General features: G+C 38.6%; 1 protein-coding gene across 1 annotated transcript; it reads right to left on the bottom strand.

Moving 5' to 3' along the window:
* Positions 1-2,429: 2,429 nt before the first annotated feature.
* Positions 2,430-23,503, bottom strand: PSMA6 (proteasome 20S subunit alpha 6). The gene is made up of 7 exons (XM_068991177.1): positions 23,234-23,503; positions 9,617-9,711; positions 9,161-9,242; positions 8,298-8,453; positions 5,749-5,927; positions 4,414-4,508; positions 2,430-2,630 (listed from the first exon to the last, which is right to left on the bottom strand). Exons 1-7 carry the CDS (start codon positions 23,307-23,309, stop codon positions 2,573-2,575), a joined length of 741 nt encoding a protein of 246 aa, XP_068847278.1. The 5' UTR covers positions 23,310-23,503; the 3' UTR covers positions 2,430-2,572.
* Positions 23,504-24,926: the final 1,423 nt, after the last annotated feature.

Below are 24,926 nucleotides of genomic sequence, written 5' to 3'. Positions count from 1 at the left end.
ATGCACTGAACAGGGTTTCCTGTTCAGAGAAACTGCTGAGACAGGAAAGCAGAGAAATGTACAAATTAGTTGGATTTTCCAGAATGTAAAATAAATGAAGGTTAATAGTCATCCTAGGATCACTCATGGTTTCAGTCGAAGTGCCATTATTATGTTAGCTGTTAGGACGTGTTTCTTGTATTTTGTGATTATTTATCGTCAGAATATATTTAACCTTAGCATTTCTGATTCTTTAAGAGACCCTGCTAAGTCACTTCAGTTGTGTCCGACTCTGTGCGACCCCATAGATGGTAGCCCACCAGGCTCCCCTGTCCCTGGGATTCTCCAGGCAAGAACACCGGAGTAGGTTGCCATTTCCTTCTCCAGTGCATAAAAATGAAAAGTGAAAGTGAAGTCGCTCAGTCGTGTCCGACTCTTCGAGACCCCATGGACCGCATCCTACCAGGCTCCTCCATCCATGGGAATTTCCAAGCAAGAGCACTGGAGTGGGGTGCCATTGCCTTCTCCGTTAAGAGACCCAAAGATCCTTAATACAGTAATTTGATTGTGGCACGTATCTGAATGTTAGATTTGGGGCTAGTGAGGGAGCTGAGTACCTAGTCAGTTGTTCATGTAATCTAAACGGTAAAAGATGTTTCTTCATGTGGGTACTAAAAGAAGGAAAGCCGTATGCTTACCCAAAGAACTTCATATTCATGAATGTCTGGACATACCCCTCTGAATGTCAGTATTCAACTGCATATTTCTTACTAGGAGTTGATCAAAATGCCCTTTGGGTAAAAATTTTTAGTTTTAACATTTCTTTTTAGCATTTGAATAAGACTTCCATGTTAACCCTGTTGTCAATCCAAGACTCTGTTAAAAACACTAAACCAAAAAGCACTGAATGTTTACATACATAAAACTCATCTCTGTTTCTTCCAGTTCTTTTAAGTATAAAATAACCAATATTGGTTCACTTAAAACTACTTCTTAAATTCATCTAGATTTTGTATTAACATTTTTCTTAACAAATGAGTAAATTTCCACTTTCTACACTAGAAGATATTTTTTTTATAGAAAAATCGTTATTTGTGTCTCTCACCCACGATTCCAGGAGGGTGAAGCTACTCAAGGCCGTCAGAGTACAGAAGCTCAGAGTCTTTTCAGGGGAGCAGTTCTTCACAGACTCCACTTTCAAAATGAAAGCAGCACCTTTATAGAGCCGAGTTGATCTAGATGGGTAATCCCAGGGCAGCAGCCTCAGAATCGGAAGAACTCTGCTTCCCTTTTAGGACACAGAACAACTCATGACTCAGTTCTAAAGAGGATGTGGTCAGTGAAGTTTCCTGCATCTAGTGGTCACACGTTCACATTGCTCCCCTTCTGCGGGCCTGTTGGCTGCAGGAATAGGAGCAGCTGACTACAGGGATTGGTATTAGACCAGCAGCCATGCTCACCTGCCTGAGTTAACATCAACAGCACCAGACTCACCCAGTGTAAACAAGAACATGGAATGTATTGGCCTTAGACATTCCAAGATTTTTGAATCCTCTGTAACAATTAGTAAGGCTTCCTAGGTGGCTCAGTGGTAAAGAACCTGCCTGCCAATGCAGGTCTGATCCCTGTGTCGAGATCCCCTGGAGAAGGAAATGGTAATCCATTCTAGTATTCTTGCCTGGAAAATCCCATGGACAGAGGGGCCTGGTAGGCTACAGTCCATGGGGTTGCAAAGTTGGACATGACTGAGCTACTAACCACATACTTACATAACAATTAGTGGCTGAGGTCACCAGGGATCTACTCTGGGAAGTTTAAACACTTAATTCAAAAAAAGATTATTCAGAATATAGTTTGCTCTTTTTCCCTTAATGTTGTTTATGGTGGTATCTCTCCTTTACTATAGACCAATTTCTTAAAGTCTGCTTTAAATAATCAATCTTAAGGCAGCAAAGAAAATACACTTTCTACAACTTTTCTAACTCTATTGTTTCCCAAAGGTAACCACAATTTCTGCTCTTAAAAAGAGCAGAAATACTGGTTCTTATTGAGTATAGATTAAATGTGTACCTCAACTACTGAAGATCAATAATGCTAATCATTTTACTATAGTTAAAACCTCCAATGGTACTTGGAATTCAAGTTCAGGAATGATTGAGGAATTGTAAAAAAGACGGCTTCCCATGCCAAGTAACTACAGTCAGAGCAAGTTTTGAAACCAAAGTTTTACTTTGTGATTTATTAATTATGCCATACAAGCTACAGTTTAAATATCTGGCTATTAAGTTCCTTAAGCCAAAGAAACGTGGATCTCTCAACAAAGATGAATAAAAACTACCATGTGAAGGTGGTGAACATTTATTTACCAGTCTGCACGTACCAAAGACTTAATACTCTAAATTTAAAAAAGACAGGACGCGATTATTTTCCAAAAGCATTGGTTTTATTTATACAGACAGAGTCCTAACCATGTCAGTGGCAGCAAGAGTGGGAGAAGTTCCTTTTTCAATCGAGGGGCCCCCAAAATGTTGGTCTGTTGTTACCAAACACACAGGCAAGTGGCGTCACGGATTTGGTAAACTAACTACAGTGTCTAGTCTCTCTCTGCTAGAGCAACAAGGTGAGCGTCAATCTCTGCTTCTGTAAGAATCCTGGAAGGCAAAGGGAAAAAAAACCCACAACTATTTACTTTTTGAAAACCTTTTATTATGCAAAATAAACACCACACACACACAAAAGTAGGATAGCAATGACCTCTTGTGTACCTATCACCCAATTTGATAGGTTGATACCCACCTGATTCCTGATTTAGGAAGATGCCCTGGAGGAGGGCGTGGCCACCCACTCCAGTGTTCTTGCCTGGAGAATCCCAGGGACAGAGGAGCCTTGCCGGCTACAGTCCACAGGGTTGCACAGACACAACAGAAGTGACTTTGTATGCATGCAAGTAGTTTATACAGTTGTTTATGCTTGTTATTTAAATACTATCTAGCTATTATTTATATATATAAGTATATATATTCTATTTATTATTTAAATACTATCAATTTATAAATGATACAAGAGTTTTCTGAAGACATAGGCTCTTTGGTTTCTTATTTAACTAGTAGATGAAAATAAAGACTTGAAAGGTTATAGAAGGGTCTCAGAATAGAACACAAGAACTGGAGGTCCTTTAGAGAAACTGCTCCTGCTGCAATTTTACTGCTTTAAGAAAAAAAAAAAGAAAGGAAAAAAAAAAAAAGAGGCAACCTTTTCCTCCAGGGGATAAAGGGAATTCAATTATGTTTTTTTAAAAAGTTCCATAAATTTTTTTCAAATCTTTCAAGTTTATATCACTTATCTGAAGGCAACAAAAAGGACAAACTAGAAAAATGTATTAATGAAGCTCTGAAAGGTCTGGTTAAGCTTAGTTTACTACTTTTGTTCCCCAGCCCTAACCTTGACATGTGTTTTTTAAATTCTGACCTAAGAGTAAATACACGTAACAGTTAACGTGCCTTCCAGCAGGTTCTTTGCATCTGTGATTTAACAGAAACATTCTCTATTCACAAGAGTATCCAGGTTCATGGTAAAAGTAAACCACCTCACAGATTTGCTGGGAGGATTAAGTGAGCTGATAACATGTTAAGCACCCAGTACAGATTTGACTCATGGAAGCTCTGAGTAAGAACAGACAAGCATCCAGTCCAGCATCAGATATTCAATTAGCTGTATGCAAAATCTGGGGGTTTCAAAGATACCCAGATAGGGTCTGATGTACATCAGTATTTCATATTGTTCTGCAAAGCTTCATTTAAATAACCACTAAATAATCAAAGCTCCATCTGAAAACTACTAGTTTGGAGCTGAATTTCTATTGGCTTTAAGCTAAAAATAGAAAAACACTTATACTTACTTTACTCCTTATATAAAGGAGGTTATTATACATCACCTCTGGTATTAGGTATAAAATAAATAAAGTGAGAAAAAAAGCAGTTATGTCTTTTAAGGAGACATCCAATAAGTTTTAAAACAGACCTCTCAGGACCTCGCTGGTGGTCCAGTGGTTAAGATTCCACCTTGCAATGCAAGGGGACGCAGGTCCAATCCCTGATGGGGAACTAAATCCCACAGGCTGCGGAACAACTAAGCCTGTGAGCCGCAACTACCAAGCCTGTGAGCTCCGGAGCCCACACACAACCAGAGTGTGCAACAAGGATGCTGCGTGCTGCAACCAAGATCCGACGCAGTTAAACAAATAGTAAAATAAACGACAATAACAACAAAACCAGATCTCTCAGGTGCTGGGGAAAAAACCCAACTCTCGTTCAAAAAAGTGTTTTTTCTTCAAGTTATAGGACAAATGAACCAACACACCTCTGCCTTTCTACACTAGAATTTATCACTTGGCAAACTTCCTTAAGTACCTAGCCAACAATAAATATATCTCACCTGAATTTAGGATTTTCGACTGTAACTACTCCAACTTCTATTTCTGAAGGTTTGAAATCAATTGATAGAACAGTAGACAGGCATGTAATCGCAGTCTGAAAAAAAGTATCAATATTTAAAATAATATAGAATTTTTCAGCGATTCCAAGATTTTTCTCATCCTAATCTTATTCAACTCATGAATTAACCACAAGCTATTCATTTTTTAGGTGGTAGTTCAACAGCCACACAGATTGCTTAATTCTAAGATGTTGCCTGCCAATAACAAACTTGTTTATACCAAGTTGAGCTATAAATGAAAGGCGTCTCACAAGAAAAATAGGGTGATTAAGACAAAACAGTCTGTTTACCTGATGATCACTACATGCCAAACAATATACTCAGCACTTGGAGTGAGACGCGGAGAGGATAAAGATGAATACAGCCTTCTTTTAAGGAATTTACAGTGATAACACTTTAAGAATGTTTTAAGTGGCTTTGTACGTGATGTGATTAATTAATTCACATAACTATAAATGCAATTAAAAAAAAGAACCTTAAGAGACATTTAGACAGTACCTCCCACATAAGAATGAGATTCACATTTCCTGTTAGTATATGATAATACTGCCAACCATACATAAAATTATTAGATGATAATTTTTCCTTTCTTGTTTATCAGAATCATGTTAGTCTTCAGAATTGCTGTATCCCAGACCTTCTTTTCAACAGTTCACTAAAATTTTGTTTTTAACTTCTTGGCAATAAATAAGAAGCTTCTTTAGTCTAAGGTTACTAAGTACTTGTATAAGAATTTTGGCTTGTCCTGTCAATTTAAAACTTTCCAATCATAACCAACAATCCCCTCAAGAATACTGCTTAATGCTGACTCTAGGCACTTCAGTTATAATTTCTCTGTCAAGTCCTCCTGTGAGCATACTATTTTACTATGAAGATATCTGCTTCCCTGAAAACTTGGTGTGTGACTGCTTTTCTTTTAGGGCCATAAGAGCAATATTACTGACTCAACTTTCTCACTTCTGCTTCCAGTTAGCTTAAGTCTAATTTGAATCACAGACATGCAGATTTTCGGCCTGGTCCTGACTTGATTCTCATTTATATTTTCCCATTTTATGTGTTCTGCTTAAAGCAGTCTAAAATACAGTATGAGACAGAGAATTAGATGAATAAAGCAGTCCTCACTGTTCCCATGTGACACCAATTTTACTATTAACCTGACAAACTTGGATATCATGAATATCCCAGGAATAGCTTATGAAGATTGTCAATTATGCAACGATCTTCATTATTCTATATAGCATTAAAAAAAAGGTCAGCTCCTTTCATTTAACTTACTTCCACTGTCTGTTCAAAGGTCCAGTCAAATTTCTTCTTTACTTTTTTTTCAAGGAAGCTGGTTGACTCAGTTTGTTTAACTCCTGCTGCAGTTGCTTTAAACCCACAGTAGTAACCTGCAGGATCACACTTGTACACCTGAGGGCCTTGCTCTTCATCTATACCAATTAAAATCATACCTAAACAGAAAGAAAGACCCTCATTAAATATCTTAAACTTTCATACAACCAGATTCCGTCTCTCTTGGTGTGTGTTGTCACGTATCTGTTAATCATTACTCTGGCTATTTTAGGATATATACATATATATAATTCCTGAGAACAGGTTTTTTAATGTGACAGATAGTAAGTGCTCAGTAAATGTGGAAATTAAATGATGTTATATAGAAAAGGCAACTGATGAAAGCAAATAAAATCAAGTTAGCCGATTTCATAATTCTTTAAAAAATTTTTTTTAATGTTTTGCTTTAAGAAAACTAGTAACAAAACATAGTTTATCACCACAGATAAATTAGGTAATAAATCTCCACTTTGCAAAAGGTTTTATCACAGATTTTTAAAAGGTCTGAATGATCAGAAATATAACATATAATTTTCTAATCCCTGCTATTACCTAAAGCATGTTCCTCTGAACCCCAACCTCTCAAGATGTTAACTGGTCAGATAAATTTGGAAAATAGACTTTTCACATATTATTTTTAGAAAATATACAAAAGCATATTAAGTGTTCTAAAATCTTCTGCTGTAAGCTGATCTACTTTACGTCAGTAGTTCTTAAATTTATTTGCTCACAGAATACTTTTTTATTTTAAATTTAGGAACTACCTATTAAGGTTCCAGAGAACTGAAAGTGTATGGAACTCACCTTGGGAATGCTGGCACTAGGTGAAATAAACCTAGGGACTAGTTGCTCACCTCTATCTGTAATGCCCCTCTTTGTTACTGTTGATATATATTCCTGTACTAGTCAGTATAAACCAAATTCTAAATTCTGTACACATAACGTATTATAAATGTTATTATAATGACATACAATTAAGATGAACACCACTGCCAAACTTCTCTCTACTCAGCAGAACAGGTAACAAAGTATTTAAAGAAGGGCTTAACCCCATCTGAACCTTTTTAATATAGTGTCTTATGTTATCCATAACATTTCTTTACATTTTATACTTGACATACAATAGAAAGTACCAAGGACACCACAAAAGAGATACCCACTTACTGCCTGGGGGTGGGGGGTGGTTAGTTAACACTTCCTTACTCCAGATGAGCAGGGTTTAACACATGATAAGGAACAGAAGGGCAATCAAGGGAAAAGAAACACACACAAAGGGACACAAAAGGTCAGGATACACCCAGGACAAAATACATGGACAAAAAGATCCATGTATTACAGTAGCTTCAGGAGAAAGTAATGCAGCACAAGAAAGAAGCAACTTGGGAATAAACTGTAAGGGACCCTGCACATCATATTAACAACAACACAACAAAACTCTAGGATGACAACTCAGGTAGCAATATGGAACAGTCTAGGAAAGACTAAGGGAGAAAGGTGGTAAAATAGGTGGCAAAGGCAAGAGACGATGGAAAAGTGACACAGGAGGCGGAAGGGCCAGGTATTCTGCAGTAAAGCTTGACAGTCTGACTAAATAGAAGGCCAGGGAAGGTGAGGTGGGGGGAGGAAAAAAGTTGAGGATGAGAGTAGGAAAACAGCAATGATTTTGAGTTTGAAGTATCTGTGGGACATGAAGGAAGAGACTGGGATAAAGCTAATGAGGGAGTGACTGGCATATAGATGAGACAGTAAAGTAAAGCCAAGAAAGCGGATGAGATTACCCAGACCAAACAAAGAGGACAGAAGGACCAAGGAGAGAAATCCGATGAACAACATTTAAGGGACCAGTAGACAAGGATAAACTAAGGAAAGTGAGGAGGCGGAGGAGAAGAGTATCACTGAAGAAATCAAGGGAGACTTTTTAAAGTAATAGGTCAATCATTACACTGACTGCTTTAATTCTCATAAATAAATGGCATGCTGTCTGAAACAGTCATGTTGAATTTTCCAGGCTAACTTATTCCATTAAGTTTAAATCAATAAATCTTATTTCTCTCCCAATAAAAATTTACTTGTTTTTTAAAAGAAGAAATTTATTCTTCTTTATATGACTATAAAGTATATAAAATATAAAGTATATGAATCACAGGCCTATGTGTGTGAGCCTGAATCTTTAGGGTGGTCAAAAGAAACAACTACAATGTTAAGATGCCTAATTTAGGCATTTTCACTGAACTAGTAATCTGGAGTTGCAGTGGAATCTCCACTACAAAAGCCTAATTGTGTCTCATGTTTAAACGTAGTGCCTAAAAGACTGCTGTGAAACCTATCCTTCCAAAACCCATTTATTATAAAGAGTTTTCTCACCCTTCATAATTTTCCAAACCACATGTTCAAAACCCAAGTCTTACTGAAATAACTTTCTTAATGTATGTTCTCTAAAAAACAATCTGAATTCATTAATTACTTGGGAGACTTCTTTGCATACTTACAACAACCAAGAGGCCTCATTTCAGCATTCTGTGTGTAGACCTGAGAAATATCAGCGATTCTTTTACACAGCATGTCCACGGGAATTTCGTAACCATACTTGTATTTCCAATTAGCTGCCTCATAGCGTGCCCTCTGTACCTGGGATCTACTGTCAGCTTAGAGCATAAGAAACAAAGGTTTATTTCAGGAGAAGGAAAGAATGAACCTGAAAGCCAGGTAACTGTCCTAACATATGCATGCATCTCATTATGACTTAAGGAAACCAGAAGTGGTCCACAATGGTTTTTTCTCCCACCAACATGCAGTAAGTATGTGACAAAAAAGGAAAAAAATGTAAAAGACGAAGTCCTATACATAGCTCTGCTCTTTTTGCTGAACTCTTCATCAGCCATCACAATAATTTCTAAAAGTGTCTAATCATCTCCCAAAGAACAAGGTATAAGGAGAAAGAATAAGGTTTCTCTCCAACTTTTTGTAGGCTTGAATGTTCCCTTGATTTCAGAAAACAGAAACCCAAAGTTATTTTCACAATTGTCACCGACTTCTAACCAGTGTCACTATCACCAGGTTTGAGATATATTGACTTATGTCCTCTTAAATTTTAACCATATCATAGATGAAATAAATTAATAAACCATTTCATAGATAAAATCAATCATTTTTGAGAGGGCCTTCGCTCAGTTTCCCTGACAGCAGCATAGATATCTAATTCTATTAAACTTATGGTTTCAAAAATGCACACAATACTCTGAAGACTGATACTAGCCTTGGAAGATTGCAAATCAGATATGCATGGAAGCCTTTTAAAATTAAAAATAATGTGAAGAAAATAACAAATCTAAGTAAGTATCAAGCCAGTCACCTGTCATTCCTGTCATCACACAGCCAATGTTTTCAGTTATCTTGAATAAGTGAGTCACTGTGCTGGAATCCAGTAATTTGTCCTAAAGAACAAACCAAGATAATTAAAAAAAAAAAAAATCACAGGTCTCTGTGTAGTGATAAAAAAACATTATGGAATTATAACAATGAACTATAAATGTCTTCTGTTCATTTTACAGTTAAAACCAAAAAAAAAAAAATGGAGGTGTGGGCACTACCCTATTTTCCTTTTTAAGATGCTATGTTTTCCGTGGGCAAGAACTTTAGCTCACCAAAGTGTGTTCTGAGGTGCCTGAAGACAAAAGACCTAGGAATGCCATTGTGCTTATAAAAATAACATCAACATATACAGATAATAATATACCCTTGTACAAACTCATGAGACATTCTTACACTGCATTCTGCAACAAGTACCTATCTGGGCAGTACTACTTACAGGTACTTTCTTCTGTGTGACAATCACTGCACAGTCTTTCCCTCTGACAGCTACTGATGTAAGGCCACCCTGGTTAATGGCCTTAAAAGCATATTCTGGAAAATAGAACAGTTTTTTAAAAATGTGAAATAAATGATCATAGATCCATACAACTGAGTAATAAACAGTTATTAAAAATAAACAGCTTGATTAACATGGAATGCCATCTAAGATACACAAAATCAAAATAATAATGATAATAATAAACCATGATTAAACCAACTGTATTTCTTTTCATTTTGATCATTTTCATCAGGAGCACAACACCAAATTTCCAATAAACAATTTTTATCATATCATATCTTTATCAATTGTTTTATCATTTAAAAAATCTTTTATAGCCATTAAGCCTTCCACATTTGGTTTTTCTGGGTCAACTTTAGATGCTCTACATTTTCTCAAGATATACTATTTCTGTTAACTTTTGGTCAATAACTAATTGATTGTATGCAGCTTTAATTGCTGTTAGATTACTCTGTCTTTTTTACCCTCTCTACCAAGTTGAAAATTTCTGGATCATGTTTTTTGCAACTTGCACGTTACCTACACTATTGGATTCTTTAGTTTATCTATAACAAACTACAGCTTGTGCACTTCTCTAGTTGCTGTCAAACCACTCCCACTTTAAAACAGCTGATCAAAGTGATTTATAAAAACTAACTACTTTGCTACCACGTGGTTTAGCTGAGACTGCCTATGGAGAGCAGAATTACAGATGAGACTATCCCTTTCAATGTTATTTATTTCTGTAATATTTAAACTTAATAAAAACATACTTTGTAATCAGGAAAACTGCAACAAAATTTAATATATGCTCACTGTAGAAAATACAGAGGAAATATAGAAAAAAAAAATCACTCACTACTCCAGTTGTTATTTACATCTGACACATAATAAATGCTTTCAAAATTCTGTCAAGTATTACTCTGCACACCAGGTCTGAGGCCTGGTCTCATTTGGTTCAAAAAGCCCCTGGTGATGAGGCTCATCTAAGGAAGATATTACCTATGACACCAAAGAATTTCCTTTAATAGGAGCTGTGATAAAAATCCTTTATCAAATTATAATAACTTGTTTTTACCATCTCATTATACCACAAATAATTTCTAAAATATGTTTCATAATGCTTCTCATTTCTGTTTCTCATATGGTCAATAAAGTCTGTACCAGATCAATCCTCCAGATAAACTATAAACTCTAGCCAAAACAATAACTGCCCAAAGATACCAGATAGAGGCCCAAAGTACACAGATTCCAGAGAGGGAGTTAGTGCCTGAAGAAGGGAATGGAGTGGGGTCAACCTCCCTTTTTCGTGACTTACAGCTTGCCTGCAGGCCCCAGTCTGGGCTAAACATTCACAGAAAATTCAGTCCTTCTGACCTGTAGAGCTAGAGAAAAGCTTGGGGGTGTAATCACAGCTGCTGGAGAATGAGGGAGAAGAAAGGAGAGAGGGAGAGCCTCAGTGTCTTTATTGCCCAAATCTCTGGCTGATTCCATAACCACACATAACAAAAGACAGACTCCAAGCATCTTAGCTGGGATAAAAGAATTAAGGTTAGATTTAAGCTGCCATCAATTAACTGCCTGCTAGAAGGAGGAACATAACAAAATCCAGTCTTTACAACCCAACATTTACAAATGCCCAGGATATAATCCAGAATTGCTCAACATACTAAAAAAGAAAACAAACAAAACATAGTTAAATGTGATCTACTTATAGGAGACCAACCCTGAGATGATCCAGATGTTGTATTAGCAGGCAAAGTTATTAAAACTATGTTCAGTGACATAATAAAAATATTCAAGATGAAGTAAGAAATCTCAGTAAAGTACAAAAGAACCAAGTAGAAATTACAAAACTAAAAAATACATTTAAAATTTATAAATTCACCAAATGGACTTAACTGCAGAATGGAGATAATATAGCAAAGAGTATGAAAAATGAATCAAAGTACACTTTTTGTTTTTTGCCTTGCTACATGACAATGCGGGGTCCAGTTCCTGGACTAGGTATAGAATCCATGCCCCTGCAGTGGAAGCACAGAGTCCTAACTGGTGGTCCACCAGGGAATTCCCTACCCAATTTTAAACAAGAGAAAACAGGTTTAAAAACACAAGTCTGCAGAGTAATATCAACAGGTATAAGTGTGTTTAACTGGAGAGGAAAGAATGAAGACCCAAAACAGAAACAAACAAAAATTTGAGAAATAATGGTTAAAATGTTCCAAATTTGGCAGAAGACATAAAATTCCATATTGAAGATCCAGCAAACTCCAAGCAGGATAAATAAAAAGAAACCTGACTCATTACAGTCAAATTCCTGAAAATCAAAAGCAGAGAAAACTTTGAGAACAGAGAAAAGGAACAGATTATATACAAGAGAACAATGATTTAAACTCCATGGATTTCACCTGAAGATAGTGGAACATCCTTAAATTGTGGAAAGAAAAACCATCAATTCAGAATTCTATTTCCAACAAAAACATCCTTCAAGAATGAAAGTAAAACAGACACTTTCAGATCTGCAACAAAAATGCTAAAAGAAGTTCTCTGGGCTGAAGGAAAATAGTACCAAGAGAAAACTCCAATCTTTAGAAATGAGAAACATCAAAAAATGGTAAATATCTGGATAAATATAAAAGACTTATTTTATTCTCTTTAATTCTTTAAAAATACATAACAAAAATTATAACATTTATGGAGTTTGTAAAATATGGAGATGTATTACTTATAGAAGGAAAGGGAGTAAGTTGACTTACAATGTTTTAAGGCTTGTACATTTTGTGTGAAATGATAAACATTAACTCTAAGAAAGATGGGAAGAAGTTAAGCATATATATTGTAATCCTTAAAACAAGACTAAAAAATGCTAAGATGCAGCCAAAAGGCTAATAGATTAAAATGAAATCCCCAAAACCATTCAAATAATCAAAAAGAAGGCAAGGGAGGAGGTAATGAGGAAAAAACAAGCAAACAAAACAGAGACAAACAGAAATAAATAAAATGATGTTAAAATCTAACCATGTCAAAAAGAGAGAAATCTAACCATGTTAACAATTACATTAAATGTTAACAGATGAAATACTCCAATGAAAAGCATAAACTGTCAGAACGGATAGAAAAGCAAGACTCAAAATATATGCTGACAACCGGAGACACACTTTACAAAATGGATGAAAAAAGTTGATTAGCCTGGGATGGAGTGGGCACACAGGGGAAATGGATGGTATTGCAAAGTGCTAGAAACCCTATACTTTGGAAATTTTTTAAATTTGAAAATTTCAAACCTTATTTCTAAATAATCCATAGGTCCAAGAAGTAATCACAAAGGAAATTTTAAAATATTTTGAACTGAACAGTAATGGTAAAATATAACAAAACTTGCAGGTTGCAGCTCAAAGTATTCAGAAGGAATTTTACCACTATGGTGGATGGATCCTAAGGTGGCCTCCTCTCAACAATACCTGCCTCCTGCTGTTCACATCTCTGTGTAATCCCCTTTCCTGAGTATGGGCAAAATCTCTAACTCCCTTCTAACTGAATACGTCAAAGGTGATGGGATGGCATCTTCCTGATTACATTATATAAGACTATCTTGCTAGCAGACTCACTCTAGACCTTCTTCCTGCTGGACTGGTAAGTGGCTCCAAGGCAAGAACCACTGGTGGCCTCTGGTGAAGTCAGTCAGTCGGAAAGCGGCTAGGGCCCCCAGTTCTACACTGCAAACCTAAGTTTCTACTTTAAGAAGCTAGAAAAAGACAAAATAAAACCAAATTAGAAAAAAGAAATAATAAAGATCAGAAATCAATGAAATAGACATAAAAGAGGACATGAGCAAAGTCAAAAATTGATTGTTTGAACTAATTCCTAGAACCTGCAAACATTACCATGTATAGCTTCTTTCCCCAAAAAACACTCTCTGTACACGTGATTAAGTTAATCTTGAGATGGGGAGATTATTCTGGTGGTCTCTAAATGCATTCCTATGTATCCTTATTAAGAGAGACAGATGGAAATTTTACACACAGAGAGAAGAAGGTGCTATGAAGGAGGAGCAGAGAGATTTGCAAATGCTGGTCTTGAAGATAAGAGGGATGGAGCAGGAGCCACAAGCCAAGAAATCCTGACAAGGGAAGCATTCTTCCCTAGAGCCTCCTGAGACAGAATGGCCCTGCCTGACACTCTGATCTTGGTCCAATGATAGATTTTAGACTTCTGGCTTCCACAACTGTGACAGAATAAGTTTCTGTTGTTTTAAGCAACCAGGTTTGTACTAATTTGTTATAGCAGCCACAGGAAACTAATAAAAACCTCTAGCCATACTAACTAGAAAATGAGAGAATACAAATGACCAGTTAGTTATCAGTAATAAAATGATTATCACTATAGATACTACAGAGATAAATATTAGGAACAACCTTTTCTATACAGATGTATATCTGGGTCTAATAACTGGGTCACTATCCTTGATCTCACTTAATTTCAGTACATTTTCAATTGCCAGCTGTTACTACCTGATTGTTCAGAACACAATTTTGGCCTAAAAAATATTCTGTCTATGGGTGTTTTTGTTTAGTTACTAAGTCGTGTCTGACTCTTTTGCAGCCCCATGGACTGTAGCCTGCCAGACTCCTCTGTTCATGATATTTCCCAGGCAAGAATACTGGAGTGGGTTGCCATTTTCTTCTCCAGGGGATCATCCCCCCAACCCAGGGATTGAACCAGCATCTTCTGTACTGGGAGGCAGATTCTTTATCACTGAGCCATGTGGGAAGCCTGTCTATGGATATGGAAGGCTATTAGTTCGCAATTTTACCATCTCTCCTCTTACTATGTACTTTTTGCTTCTTCAAGTCCTCTCTGGACTGCTCTATCACTCTTATTTCCACCTAGCTAAAAAAACCTAAAGCCTGTCCTTCCCCTCAGGTGTCCTCCATTTCCCATGGATACTTTCTCTGATTGTCCTAGAAGGGATTCTTCAACACTTTCTCTAAATTTCCATAGCATTTCCTATTTCACTAGAAATTTCAGCATTTTCAACTGTGTTACTTCCCCCTCCACCACCAGCCTGCATAGTCAAAGTAGGAACCAAGGAGCTTTAAAATTACATTTGCAACCAGTAGACACTAAGTCAAAGGTTGGCCATGGATCCAATCCAGCTTACTCAAATTGGTTTAGAATACACAGTTTTCTAGGAAAATTTTAATTAACTAAAAGTTAATAAAATAAAAGCAGGATTATTTTTTCTTAGAAAACAATTCTGGTACCATTTGACCCTCACAGCAACTGTCCAGCAGAGCATAAATCATTTAGGGCTGACATGTGTTCTGCAGTTTTTCACAGTTCCCATCACTCCTCCTCCTGGCTCACCAGCTGGTTTCACTCATGTGCATTACTTACCTGTTCTGCTTAAATAATGCAAAACATAAAAAGCCACAAAGGAAAAGAGCTATGGCTCTCACCACATATTAAAATTTGCTCCCACAAAATATAAAGAAAGTTTTTACGTATAAAAAATGTTTCTCAACAGAGAATGTGCCTATGAATTAGCAAAGATCCACTAAAGGGGTCCTAGTCCTCTCTTCCTCTCTATATAGACTACTGCTGTCCAACAGAACTTTCTGTGATGAAGGCACTGTTCTATATTTGCACAATCCAATATAATAGGCAATAGCCACGTGTGACTACTGAGCACCTGAAATATGGCTAGTGCATCTGAGAAACTGAATTTTTAAAGTTCTTAGTTAAGAATATCATTCCTGGACTTGCCTGGTGGTCCAGTAGTTGAGACTCCACACTTCTACAATAGGGGGCTAGGATCCCATGAGATGTGGGCCCCCCCAAACAATTCCTGCTATTTATCTCCTACTTTTCTGTCTCCTTCACTGCTTCCATCTCTTCAGCTGGCTCCTTAAATACTGGTATCCCCAAGGATTCTATCACTTCTCCCTATCACTGGGTGATTTTCCTATATAATCACTACTACCTGTCATTTTTAGCTCTGAACTTATATTTGTAAATGCTCATTTCTCCCACAGGCATGGCTGAGATTAAACAACTCTTGGGCTTCCCAGGTGGTGCAGTGGTGAAGAATTCGTCCTGCCAATGCAGGAGACTCGGGTATGATCTCTGGGTCGGGAAGATCCCCTGGAGAAGGATGTGGCAACCCACTTCAGTATTCTTGCCTGGGAAATGTCATGGTCAGAGGAGCCTGGTGGGCTGCAGTCCATGGGGTCACAAAGAGTCGGACTGAGCATGCACGCAGTTATCTCTGCAAACCTGCTTCTTATAGTTATCTCAGATTACCAACCACTCAAGTTTTCAAGCAGCAAACCTGGGTATCATTCTTGACTTCACTTTCCTCTTATCAGAGAAATGTCCACTCTTGTATCTAGGATTTGCTTTAAAATATTCCAGCAGAGAGGGCTAAGTGTTTGAGATTGACAAATGACAACTGAGATTGACAAATGCGGACAGTCATTAAAGCTGGGTTATGAATACACGTGTCATTGTACTATTCTACCTACTTTTGTTTGTATGGATTACTGGAACAACCCTCTCCAAAATGGTCTTCCTGTCATCTGTCCCTTTCTATTCTTAACTCTAATTCTATACCCAACTCTTCTGCTATCTTACTTAATAATCTTGTTCTTAACGATTCTTACTGGATATGTCCAAAATCCATGCGACAAAGTCCAAACTGTAGCATGACATCCAAATCTTTTCAAAATTTTGCTACAATCTTTTTCCAATTGTCACTGTCTGCTCCAGCTACACCTGACTAACCAATACACAGGTCTCCCTAAGTTTCCTTATCTAATCTTCATGTAAATCAATTTATCTCCTCTAAGGAAACATTCCTGGCTCTCTCTGTCAGTGTCACTTCCTAAACCCTTCTCTGTACCAATATTTTGGTACTTACCATGTGGCATTACAGTGTAATTTTCAGTAAGATTTTGTGTAAATGAATCCCCATTATAACACTACCACCAGCATAAACTATAAAGACACACGCTATACAGCATAGGGAATATAGCCAATATTTCATAACAACTATAAATAGGGTATAACGTTTAAAGGTTGTGAATTACTATGTTGCACACTTGAAACTTATATAATATTGTATATCAACTATACTATAATTAAAAAAAAAAGCCACCATAAAATATATTATAGTAATTTCTATAAAAATGGAAACTGTCGAGTAAAGAATTTAGAGACAGTAATTAAAAAGAAACACTGGTAGGGTAAAAGTAGTATCACAGTTTACAGCAGAGGAGAGCATGAAGGCCAATTAAAAAACAGAAGTTTATAGGCAGTATTTAAAAGGTATATTTAGTTTTGAGTCAGAATTCAAATGTCAAAAACAGTAATTAAACACTTTATTTCCATCACTAAAAATTTTGCTTTTTGGATGAATCTCAGAAACTTACAAAACTAGCAAACACTGTTATGCTGATCTCAGTAATCTGTTTTTGAATGTCCAAGATTATGCAAGAAAAGAACTGACAGCCCATTTCTTATTTTTTAAATAGGAAAAATTATAATGGATTATAGTTCATCTCAAGTCCTCAATTTCTTAATCTTTAATATAAACACATAATTAGTTACCAGTATATATGTGTGTGTGTATATATATTAGGTTGAACCACATGAAAGAGCTAGTTTTACAGGTAAAAAGCAGTCAAACACCAGCAGGTTCACAGGGCTCAATCTAACAACAAACCGTTAAGTTAGAATGAAAACTGCATCCTTGATTATAAATAGTTAATAAACAGTTGTCTGTATATAGAGACCTCTTTCCACAGTAATCTCTCTTATACACTTTGCTTCCTCCCCTACAATTTTCCCCAACACTTTCCAACTTTTCCAGGACTGAGCTGTATAACATCAGGAAAAAACAAGGGCTAAATATAAAAGGTACTGTGACAAAATGTTCAGGACAAGCACACAATGCCCAACAGCGGCTCACAATAGGAGCTGCTGGTGCAATGCTAGCAACAGCAGAGATGCACATCCCATTTATGGGCACTCACTGCGAAGCATCTACAGGTAATTCTGAAATTCTGATAATTAACGGAATGTAAGCCAAGATTTTTCACCCATAATTTTGTCTAAAACACTGTACTGAGATGGAAACTAAATTTTTGGTGGCGATCATGATGTAGTATGTTGTACACACAAACTTATATAATGTTATAAGCCAATGTTACTGCAATAAAAAACAAATCTAAACTTAAATTTCAAAAAAGAATGCAGCCTCCTTGTGATTTTCAGCCTGTGTGACCCTAAGCCTACCAGACTTCTAACTTACAAAACTGGGAGAAAATAAATAGATGTTGTCTAAAAACAAACAAAAACCTGTGCTGAATTTCGGAAAATATTTTTCCCCATATTAACACTGGCTGGAAAAATATGGCTCCTACATTCTTTGAAGTTTGCTTATCAAAAAAATAAGAGGTGTTCTACTGGGACAAGGCAGGTATTCTGTATGATATGTCAACATCCAATTTGAATGCTGTACAACTAGAATCTTATCGTTAAAGACTTTTTTTGAAACTGCCATTCTGTCTTTCCCTAACCTTTAAACTTAAGCAGGAAGTGCTTCTCATTTCACAGTGCCTCCTAATATTACATTCCTCAAAATGGTGATTTTTCAAGCAGGTGGGGTCATTAAAAATATTGGTGGTGTGTGTGTGGGGAGGAGCGTGTGTATGTGGGAGGGCAGATATAAGGTTGAAAACATAGCAGAGTTTGATCCCATGACTTTTTTGTATACTTTTAATCTGTGGAAAATTCTGAAAGAGATGGGCATACCAGACCACCTGACCTGCCTCCTGAGAAACCTATATGCAGGTCAGGAAGCAACAGTTAGAACTGGACGTGGAACAACAGACTGGTTCCAAATAGGAAAAGGAGTACGTCAAGGCTGGATATTATCACCCTGCTTATTTAACTTATATGCAGAGTACATCATGAAAAATGCTGGGCTGGAAGAAGCACAAGCTGGAATCAAGATTGCCGGGAGAAATATCAATAACCTCAGATATGCAGATGACACCATCCTTATAGCAGAAAGTGAAGAACTAGAGTCTCTTGATGAAAGTGAAAGAGGAGAGTGAAAAAGTCGGCTTAAAGCTCAACATTTGGAAAACTAAGATCATGGCATCTGGTCCCATCACTTCATGGCAAATAGATGGGGAAACAGTGGAAACAGTGAGAGACTTTATTTTTTTGGGCTTCAAAATCATTGCAGATGGTGATTGTAGCCATGAAATTAAAAGACGCTTACTCCTTGGAAGGAAAGTTATGACCAACCTATACAGCATATCAAAAAGCAGAGACATTACTTTGTCAACAAAGGTCTGTCTAGTCAAGGTTACGGTTTTTCCAGTGGTCATGTATGGATGTGAGAGTTGGACTATAAAGAAAGCTGAGTGCTGAAGAATTGATGCTTTTGAACTGTGGTGTTGGAGAAGACTCTTGAGAGTCCCTTGGACTGCAAGGAGATCCAACCAGTCCATCCTAAAGGAGATCAGTCCTGGGTGTTCATTCAGTTCAGTCGCTCAGTCATGTCCGACTCTTTGCGACCCCATGAATTGCAGCATGCCAGGCCTCCCTGTCCATCACCAACTCCCGGAGTTCACTCAGACCCACGTCCATTGAGTCAGTGATGCCATACAGCCATCTCATCCTCTGTTGTCCCCTTCTCCTCCTGCCACCAATCCCTCCCAGCATCAGAGTCTTTTCCAATGAGTCAACTCTTCGCATGAGGTGGCCAAAGTACTGGAGTTTCAGCTTCAGCATCATTCCCTCCAAAGAAATCCTAAGAAAATCCAATACTTTGGCCACCTGATGCAAAGAGCTGACTCACTGGAAAAGACCCTGATGTTGGGAAAGATTGAGGGCAGGAGGAGAATGGGACAACAGAGGATGAGATGGTTGGATGGCATCACTGACTCAAGGGACATGCGTTTGGGTGGACTCCGGGAGTTGGTGATGGACCAGGAGCCCTGGCGTGCTGTGGTTCATGGGGTCGCAGAGAGTCCGACACGATTGAGTGACTAAACTGAAATGAACTGAATATGTATGTATTTATGAATATATATATATATTTATAAATATGTATGTATGTATACATGTATACATTTAATTTCAAATCAGATCCAAGGACGGCATGAGAAGTCTGGGTTGAGAAACACTACTTTGAAACAAGAATTCTTATGATTATTGTTACTTTTTGGCTGCGCTGAGTCTGGGTTGTGGCACGTGGGCTCTTCTATCTTCGTTGTGGCACACAGGCTCTTTTAGTTGAGGCATGTAGACTCTTAGTTGCGGCATGTGGGATGTAGTTCCTTGACCAGGGATTGAACCCAGGCCCCCAGCATTGGGAGCATGGAGTCTAAGCTATTGAATCACCAGGGAAGTCCCCAAAACAAGAATTTTTTTAAAAAATATTAAAAGAGGTAAACAGTAAGTAAGTAAGTGCATTTACTTGTGAAACTCCTGAGGTGAAAAAATTTCCATTTTTATCAGCCATGGGGGTGAGGGATATTAACAGCATTCCTCACAGAAACATTTACTGACTGTTTATTAATACTATGTGACAGACACTAAGTGCTTTACATCTATAGGTAAATGGGATATATTTTATATATGCAGTATATGTAAAATTCTATACTTCCTCTAGTTGGTGTGGAGTTAGGACTCCCCAGGAATCCTGGCTTCAATTCACACTTTCACTTTCTAGATTAGAAAACCATCCTCTCCAGTCTGTCTCTACCAGTCCATTTCTTTCCTGTTTCTTATCAGCATGCTCCCTTCTCAGGAACAACCAGGCAGCGCTCACTTCACCTGGGAGGCAAATTCAAGTGACTGCTTCCATCTCCCTTGCCAGACATATTCAGCAAAAAGGCAGAAGACAGGGGCTCTAAAGTAGCCAGGCTTATGGACCTATTTCCCCACTGATAACATATGAAATTCCTGAAGTTGGATTTCAAAGCCAAATACTCTTTATATAGCTCTACAGTTTACACACACACACCCCCCATCTTGAACACATTAAGAGAAAATTTTCAACAATTATTAAAGTGTACAGGTAAAAATAAAAAATTTCCCTACTCCTTGAGAACAAACACCATCAACAGTTTGTTTATAATTTAGATTATAACTTTAAATTTATATCTGTATTTTTCTAAACGTATCAACTTTAGACCACATTTATCTTTTCAATCCCAACTATAGAAGATGAGGAACATCTTTAATCCTTTCCACTCCCTTGTCATCTCCCTATTTTTCCACTGTCAGCCATTAACAATTTGCACTCTGTCTTACATGTTTTGTCTTGGGCAGATTCTAAAGTTTAGAAACTAACAAACAATATTCACAACATTGTGACAATGTATGTATATTTCATTAGAGAATCAAGCATGGATGGACCATAAAAGAAACAGTCCATGTCTGCAGAGCTACTATCTAACAGACCACACACACACACACAAAGGCCAAAGAATCAAACAAAAAATAACATTTACTGAGAACTTAATACTGTGCTAAGCACTATACATATATTACTTTATTTAATCCTCAAAACCAACACAAAAGGGAGGAATTATTAGGCCAACTATGAAAACAGAAACTAAGGCTACAGTTGTATCACTTGCCCAAGTGAGGACTATCTATGAAGCAGAGCAGGAATTTGTATCTAGTTATGGCTCCAGGGCCTGAACTCTTCACCACTATACTGCTTAATCATACTATTCTTTCACTTTCCCTTTCCTGCTGCTGCTAAGTCACTAAGTCATGTTCGACTGTGTGCGACCCCATAGACAGCAGCCCATCAGGCCCCCCCCCCCCCGCCCCGTCCCTGGGATTCTCCAGGCAAGAATACTGGAGTGGGTTGCCATTTCCTTCTCCAACGCATTAAAGTGAAAAGCGAAAGTGAAGTCGCTCAGTGTCCGACTCTTCGCACCCCATGGACTGCAGCCTACCAGGCTCCTCTGTCCATGGGATTTTCCAGGCAAGAGTACTGGAGTGGGGTGCCATTGCCTTCTCCGTTCCCTTTCCTAGCAATGCCTAATCAGTGCTGCCCTGAGTTGCAGAGGGAGTTAGCTACAAAGACAAAGCTTAGGGAGTTAGCTAATAACAGACAAAGCTTATCTGTCTAGATATTTAACCTGTTCTGAATTGCATGCTCTATTCTAAGTCTTTTTAAACTATTAAAATGACACTAAATTCAGCCTTTCAACTCACCAAATCTGGGAAGCATTAAAGCCTATTACTGGACTTTACAATACAGTACACAAAAGTCTAGTTTAAGTTACTTTCCCTCTTGACATATTAAAAACCATGAAATAGAACATTCAAAGCACAGCCAATACAGAAGTCTTTAAAACTCAGGAATGAAAATTTTAAAACGAAACTTCCTTGAAGATTACAGTTATTATGTCTGTTTCATCTTAGATCATATTTTTCAACTGGGAATGAGTTAGAAGGGTTAGCAAATTACCCTATATGATGTTGCTTCTTGCTACATTATATCCAGTATGTAGCCATAAAGTAGTCTGGTTTCATTCCAAGTTACCTTTATTTCTAACAACATTTACACTGTGAAGAGAACCTCCTTTATAGGCCAACTCCTTCCTTATGATTTCCAAGCACAGACGATCAATGACCTCACCAAGGCACTGGGGTGCGAAATTCACTCAAAAAGAAAACCATCACCGGCCAGTTGTAAACCAGGTTCTAATAATACTGACTTCTCCAATCACAGCCTAAACCCTGATACCTTTTTGATCCACCAAAATGTACTGCTATACTGAATAACTAACTACTTTAGGGTTTATCTCCAGTGAAGCTGTTCTTCAAGAAACAGCTAGTTCACTATACCTCACCTACAGTTCAGAACCAACATTTAAATGACAGTAGCACCCAATCAGACGTGGGTTAAGACAGGATGTTAGTTTCAAGAGCAGCTCTAGAGCTGACGGCCATTCATCCCGTCTACGAGTTTTTCACAGATGTCCTGAACTCCAGTAATTTGTTATTTGGCACTTTTTATCCATTTGTTTACGTATGTCACTGCCTTTAAGCCGCGAGCTTCAATATAAGTGAGGGTGTGACATCTTTGCGTCCCCTAGGACCAGCACAACGTCTGACACACAGAGGTTCTGAAAGTCTACGTGTAATTAACCACAGGACCAGGAAGTCTATACTGCAAAGGAAAACGAAGAGGAAACGTTTTCACTAGATGGTTAAGTAATCAATTACCCTTTAGATGGCTACAGACGTTGGGCCCATTCAGGCTAAACAGCCCTACCTTCCTGTAACTCTTTATAGTGACCAGGCAAAGCGGCCGCTTGCCCAGGAAAGCCCGAGACCTTCCGCCTTCAGGCTCCCCTCCCAGCCTGCGGATAGCAGTGGGAACATCAAGGGACCTCCACATGGACTCGGCCCTCTTCCAGTCCCAGCTCCGGCCACGCTTCAGCCCGGGACTGAACGCCGGCCGCGTCTTCCTGCTGCAGGCCGTACCATGACAGAGCAATTCGAGTGGACCAAAGGCAAACGCGATTCACTCACCTACTTGGTAGAGCCGTCCCTCGGGAGAAAAAATGGTAATGTGCCGGTCAAAACCAGCGCTGGAACCTCGGGACATGGTGCACCACTATTCCAAGCACAATCTCGGGCCCCGTAGCTCCCGCACCAGGCATACAAGCCCCTCCGGAAGTTGCTACGACTATTTCCGGGGCATCGGCGGGCTTCTTCCGCTCTTGCGCACCGAAGTTAAGACCCCAGCGCGGGGAGAGCTCCAAGGCCCCGCCTCTGGTGGGGGTGGGGAAGAGCGGGTTCTTCGACTTGAGCTTGCGCCAGCCCCACGTGTGGGCGGCTTGAAGATTGCAGGTGAGGTTCGGCTTGTGGCGGTTTAGAGCTTTCATCTGGAGAATGAATTGACTGTAGCAAGAGCAAAATAGTCTTCCGGGGCCTCGAGTAGTGATTTGCCTCTCTGAGTGATCGCGTATTGAAGTCTCCCGTTAGTTTGGGTACCTGTATATCTAGCCTGGATGTGGCTTGCTGGCGTTCTTAATCTGTTTACTTTCTTCCTTCCTTCCTTCAACTGGAGTATAGTTGCTTTTACATTGCTGTGTCAGTTTCGCTGTACTGCAAAGTCAATTAGCCATATGTATACATATATCCCCTCCTTCTTGGATTTCCTTCCCATTTAGGTCACCACAGAGCACCAGGTAGACCTTGCCTGTGCCGTACAGTAGGGACTCATTAGTTATCTACTTTATACACAGTGAAAAAAGTGAAAGAGAAGTCGCTCGGTTGTGTCCGACTCTTTGCGACCCCATGGACTGTAGCCTACCAGGCTCCTCAGTCCATGGAATTTTCCAGGCAAGAATACTGGAGTGGGTTGCCATTTCCTTCTCCAGGGGATCTTCCCAACCCAGGGATTGAACCCAGGTCTCCCGCATTGCAGGCAGACGCTTTACCGTCTGAGCCACCAGGGAAGCAATATACACAGTAGTAGTGTATATATGTCAGTGCCAGTCTTAATTCATCCCACTCCCCTCCCTCACCCTTTGGTATCCATAGCTTAGTTCTCTATGTCTGTGTCTCAGGTTCTGCTTAACAAGATCATCTTTACCATTTTCCTATTTCCACATAAATGGCGTTAATATACAATATTCGTTTTCCTCTTTCTGACTTCATTCTGACAGTCTCTAGGTTCATCCACGTTTCTGCACATGACAAGTTTCTATCCAACCACGGTCTTTCCTGCTATGAGAGGGAGAAATAAATGGATCGCAGCTGCTCTGGCAATGAAAGTGAAGTCGTTCAGTCATGTCCGACTCTTTGCAACCCCAGACTGTAGCCTATGAGACTTCTCCATCCATGGGATTTTCCAGGCAAGAGTACTGGAGTGGGTTGCCATTTCCTTCTCCTAGGAATCTTCCTGACCCAGGGCTTGAACCCAGGTCTCCTGCATTGCAGGCAGATGTTTTATCCTCTGAGCCACCAGGGAAGCCCTGGCAGTAGCCAGTTAATTTTAGGTACAGAAGGGAGAGGGTGTTGCTAGCCACTCCAGAGCAGAATTTTATTCTGGCCAGGTAAGATCTTCCTTTGGCCAGGAGCTCTGGACAGTTTTGTCTTAAAAGTGGAACTGAAGTTGAAATATATGTGTAATAGGGCTTCCTGATGGCTCAGTTGGTATAAAGAACCTGCCTGCAATGCAGGAGACCTAGGTACAGATCCCTGGGTCTGGAAGATC

The sequence above is a fragment of the Capricornis sumatraensis genome, chromosome 19 (genome assembly GCF_032405125.1).
Source record: "Capricornis sumatraensis isolate serow.1 chromosome 19, serow.2, whole genome shotgun sequence".
In the NCBI taxonomy this organism is placed as follows: Eukaryota; Metazoa; Chordata; class Mammalia; order Artiodactyla; family Bovidae; genus Capricornis; species Capricornis sumatraensis.
This window is presented reverse-complemented; position numbering and strand designations above follow the sequence as displayed.

Bases quoted from the DNA above. Each gene is read 5' to 3' on its own strand.
- PSMA6 (XM_068991177.1), bottom strand. From the start codon at position 23,309: ATGTCCCGAGGTTCCAGCGCTGGTTTTGACCGGCACATTACCATTTTT. The intron at 9,712-23,233 runs GTGAGTGAATCG...TCTATTTTCCAG, and splicing joins GGGACGGCTCTACCAAGTAG to AATATGCTTTTAAGGCCATT. The intron at 5,928-8,297 runs GTAAGTATGCAA...CTTTCTGTTTAG, and splicing joins AATGAGGCCTCTTGGTTGTT to GTATGATTTTAATTGGTATA.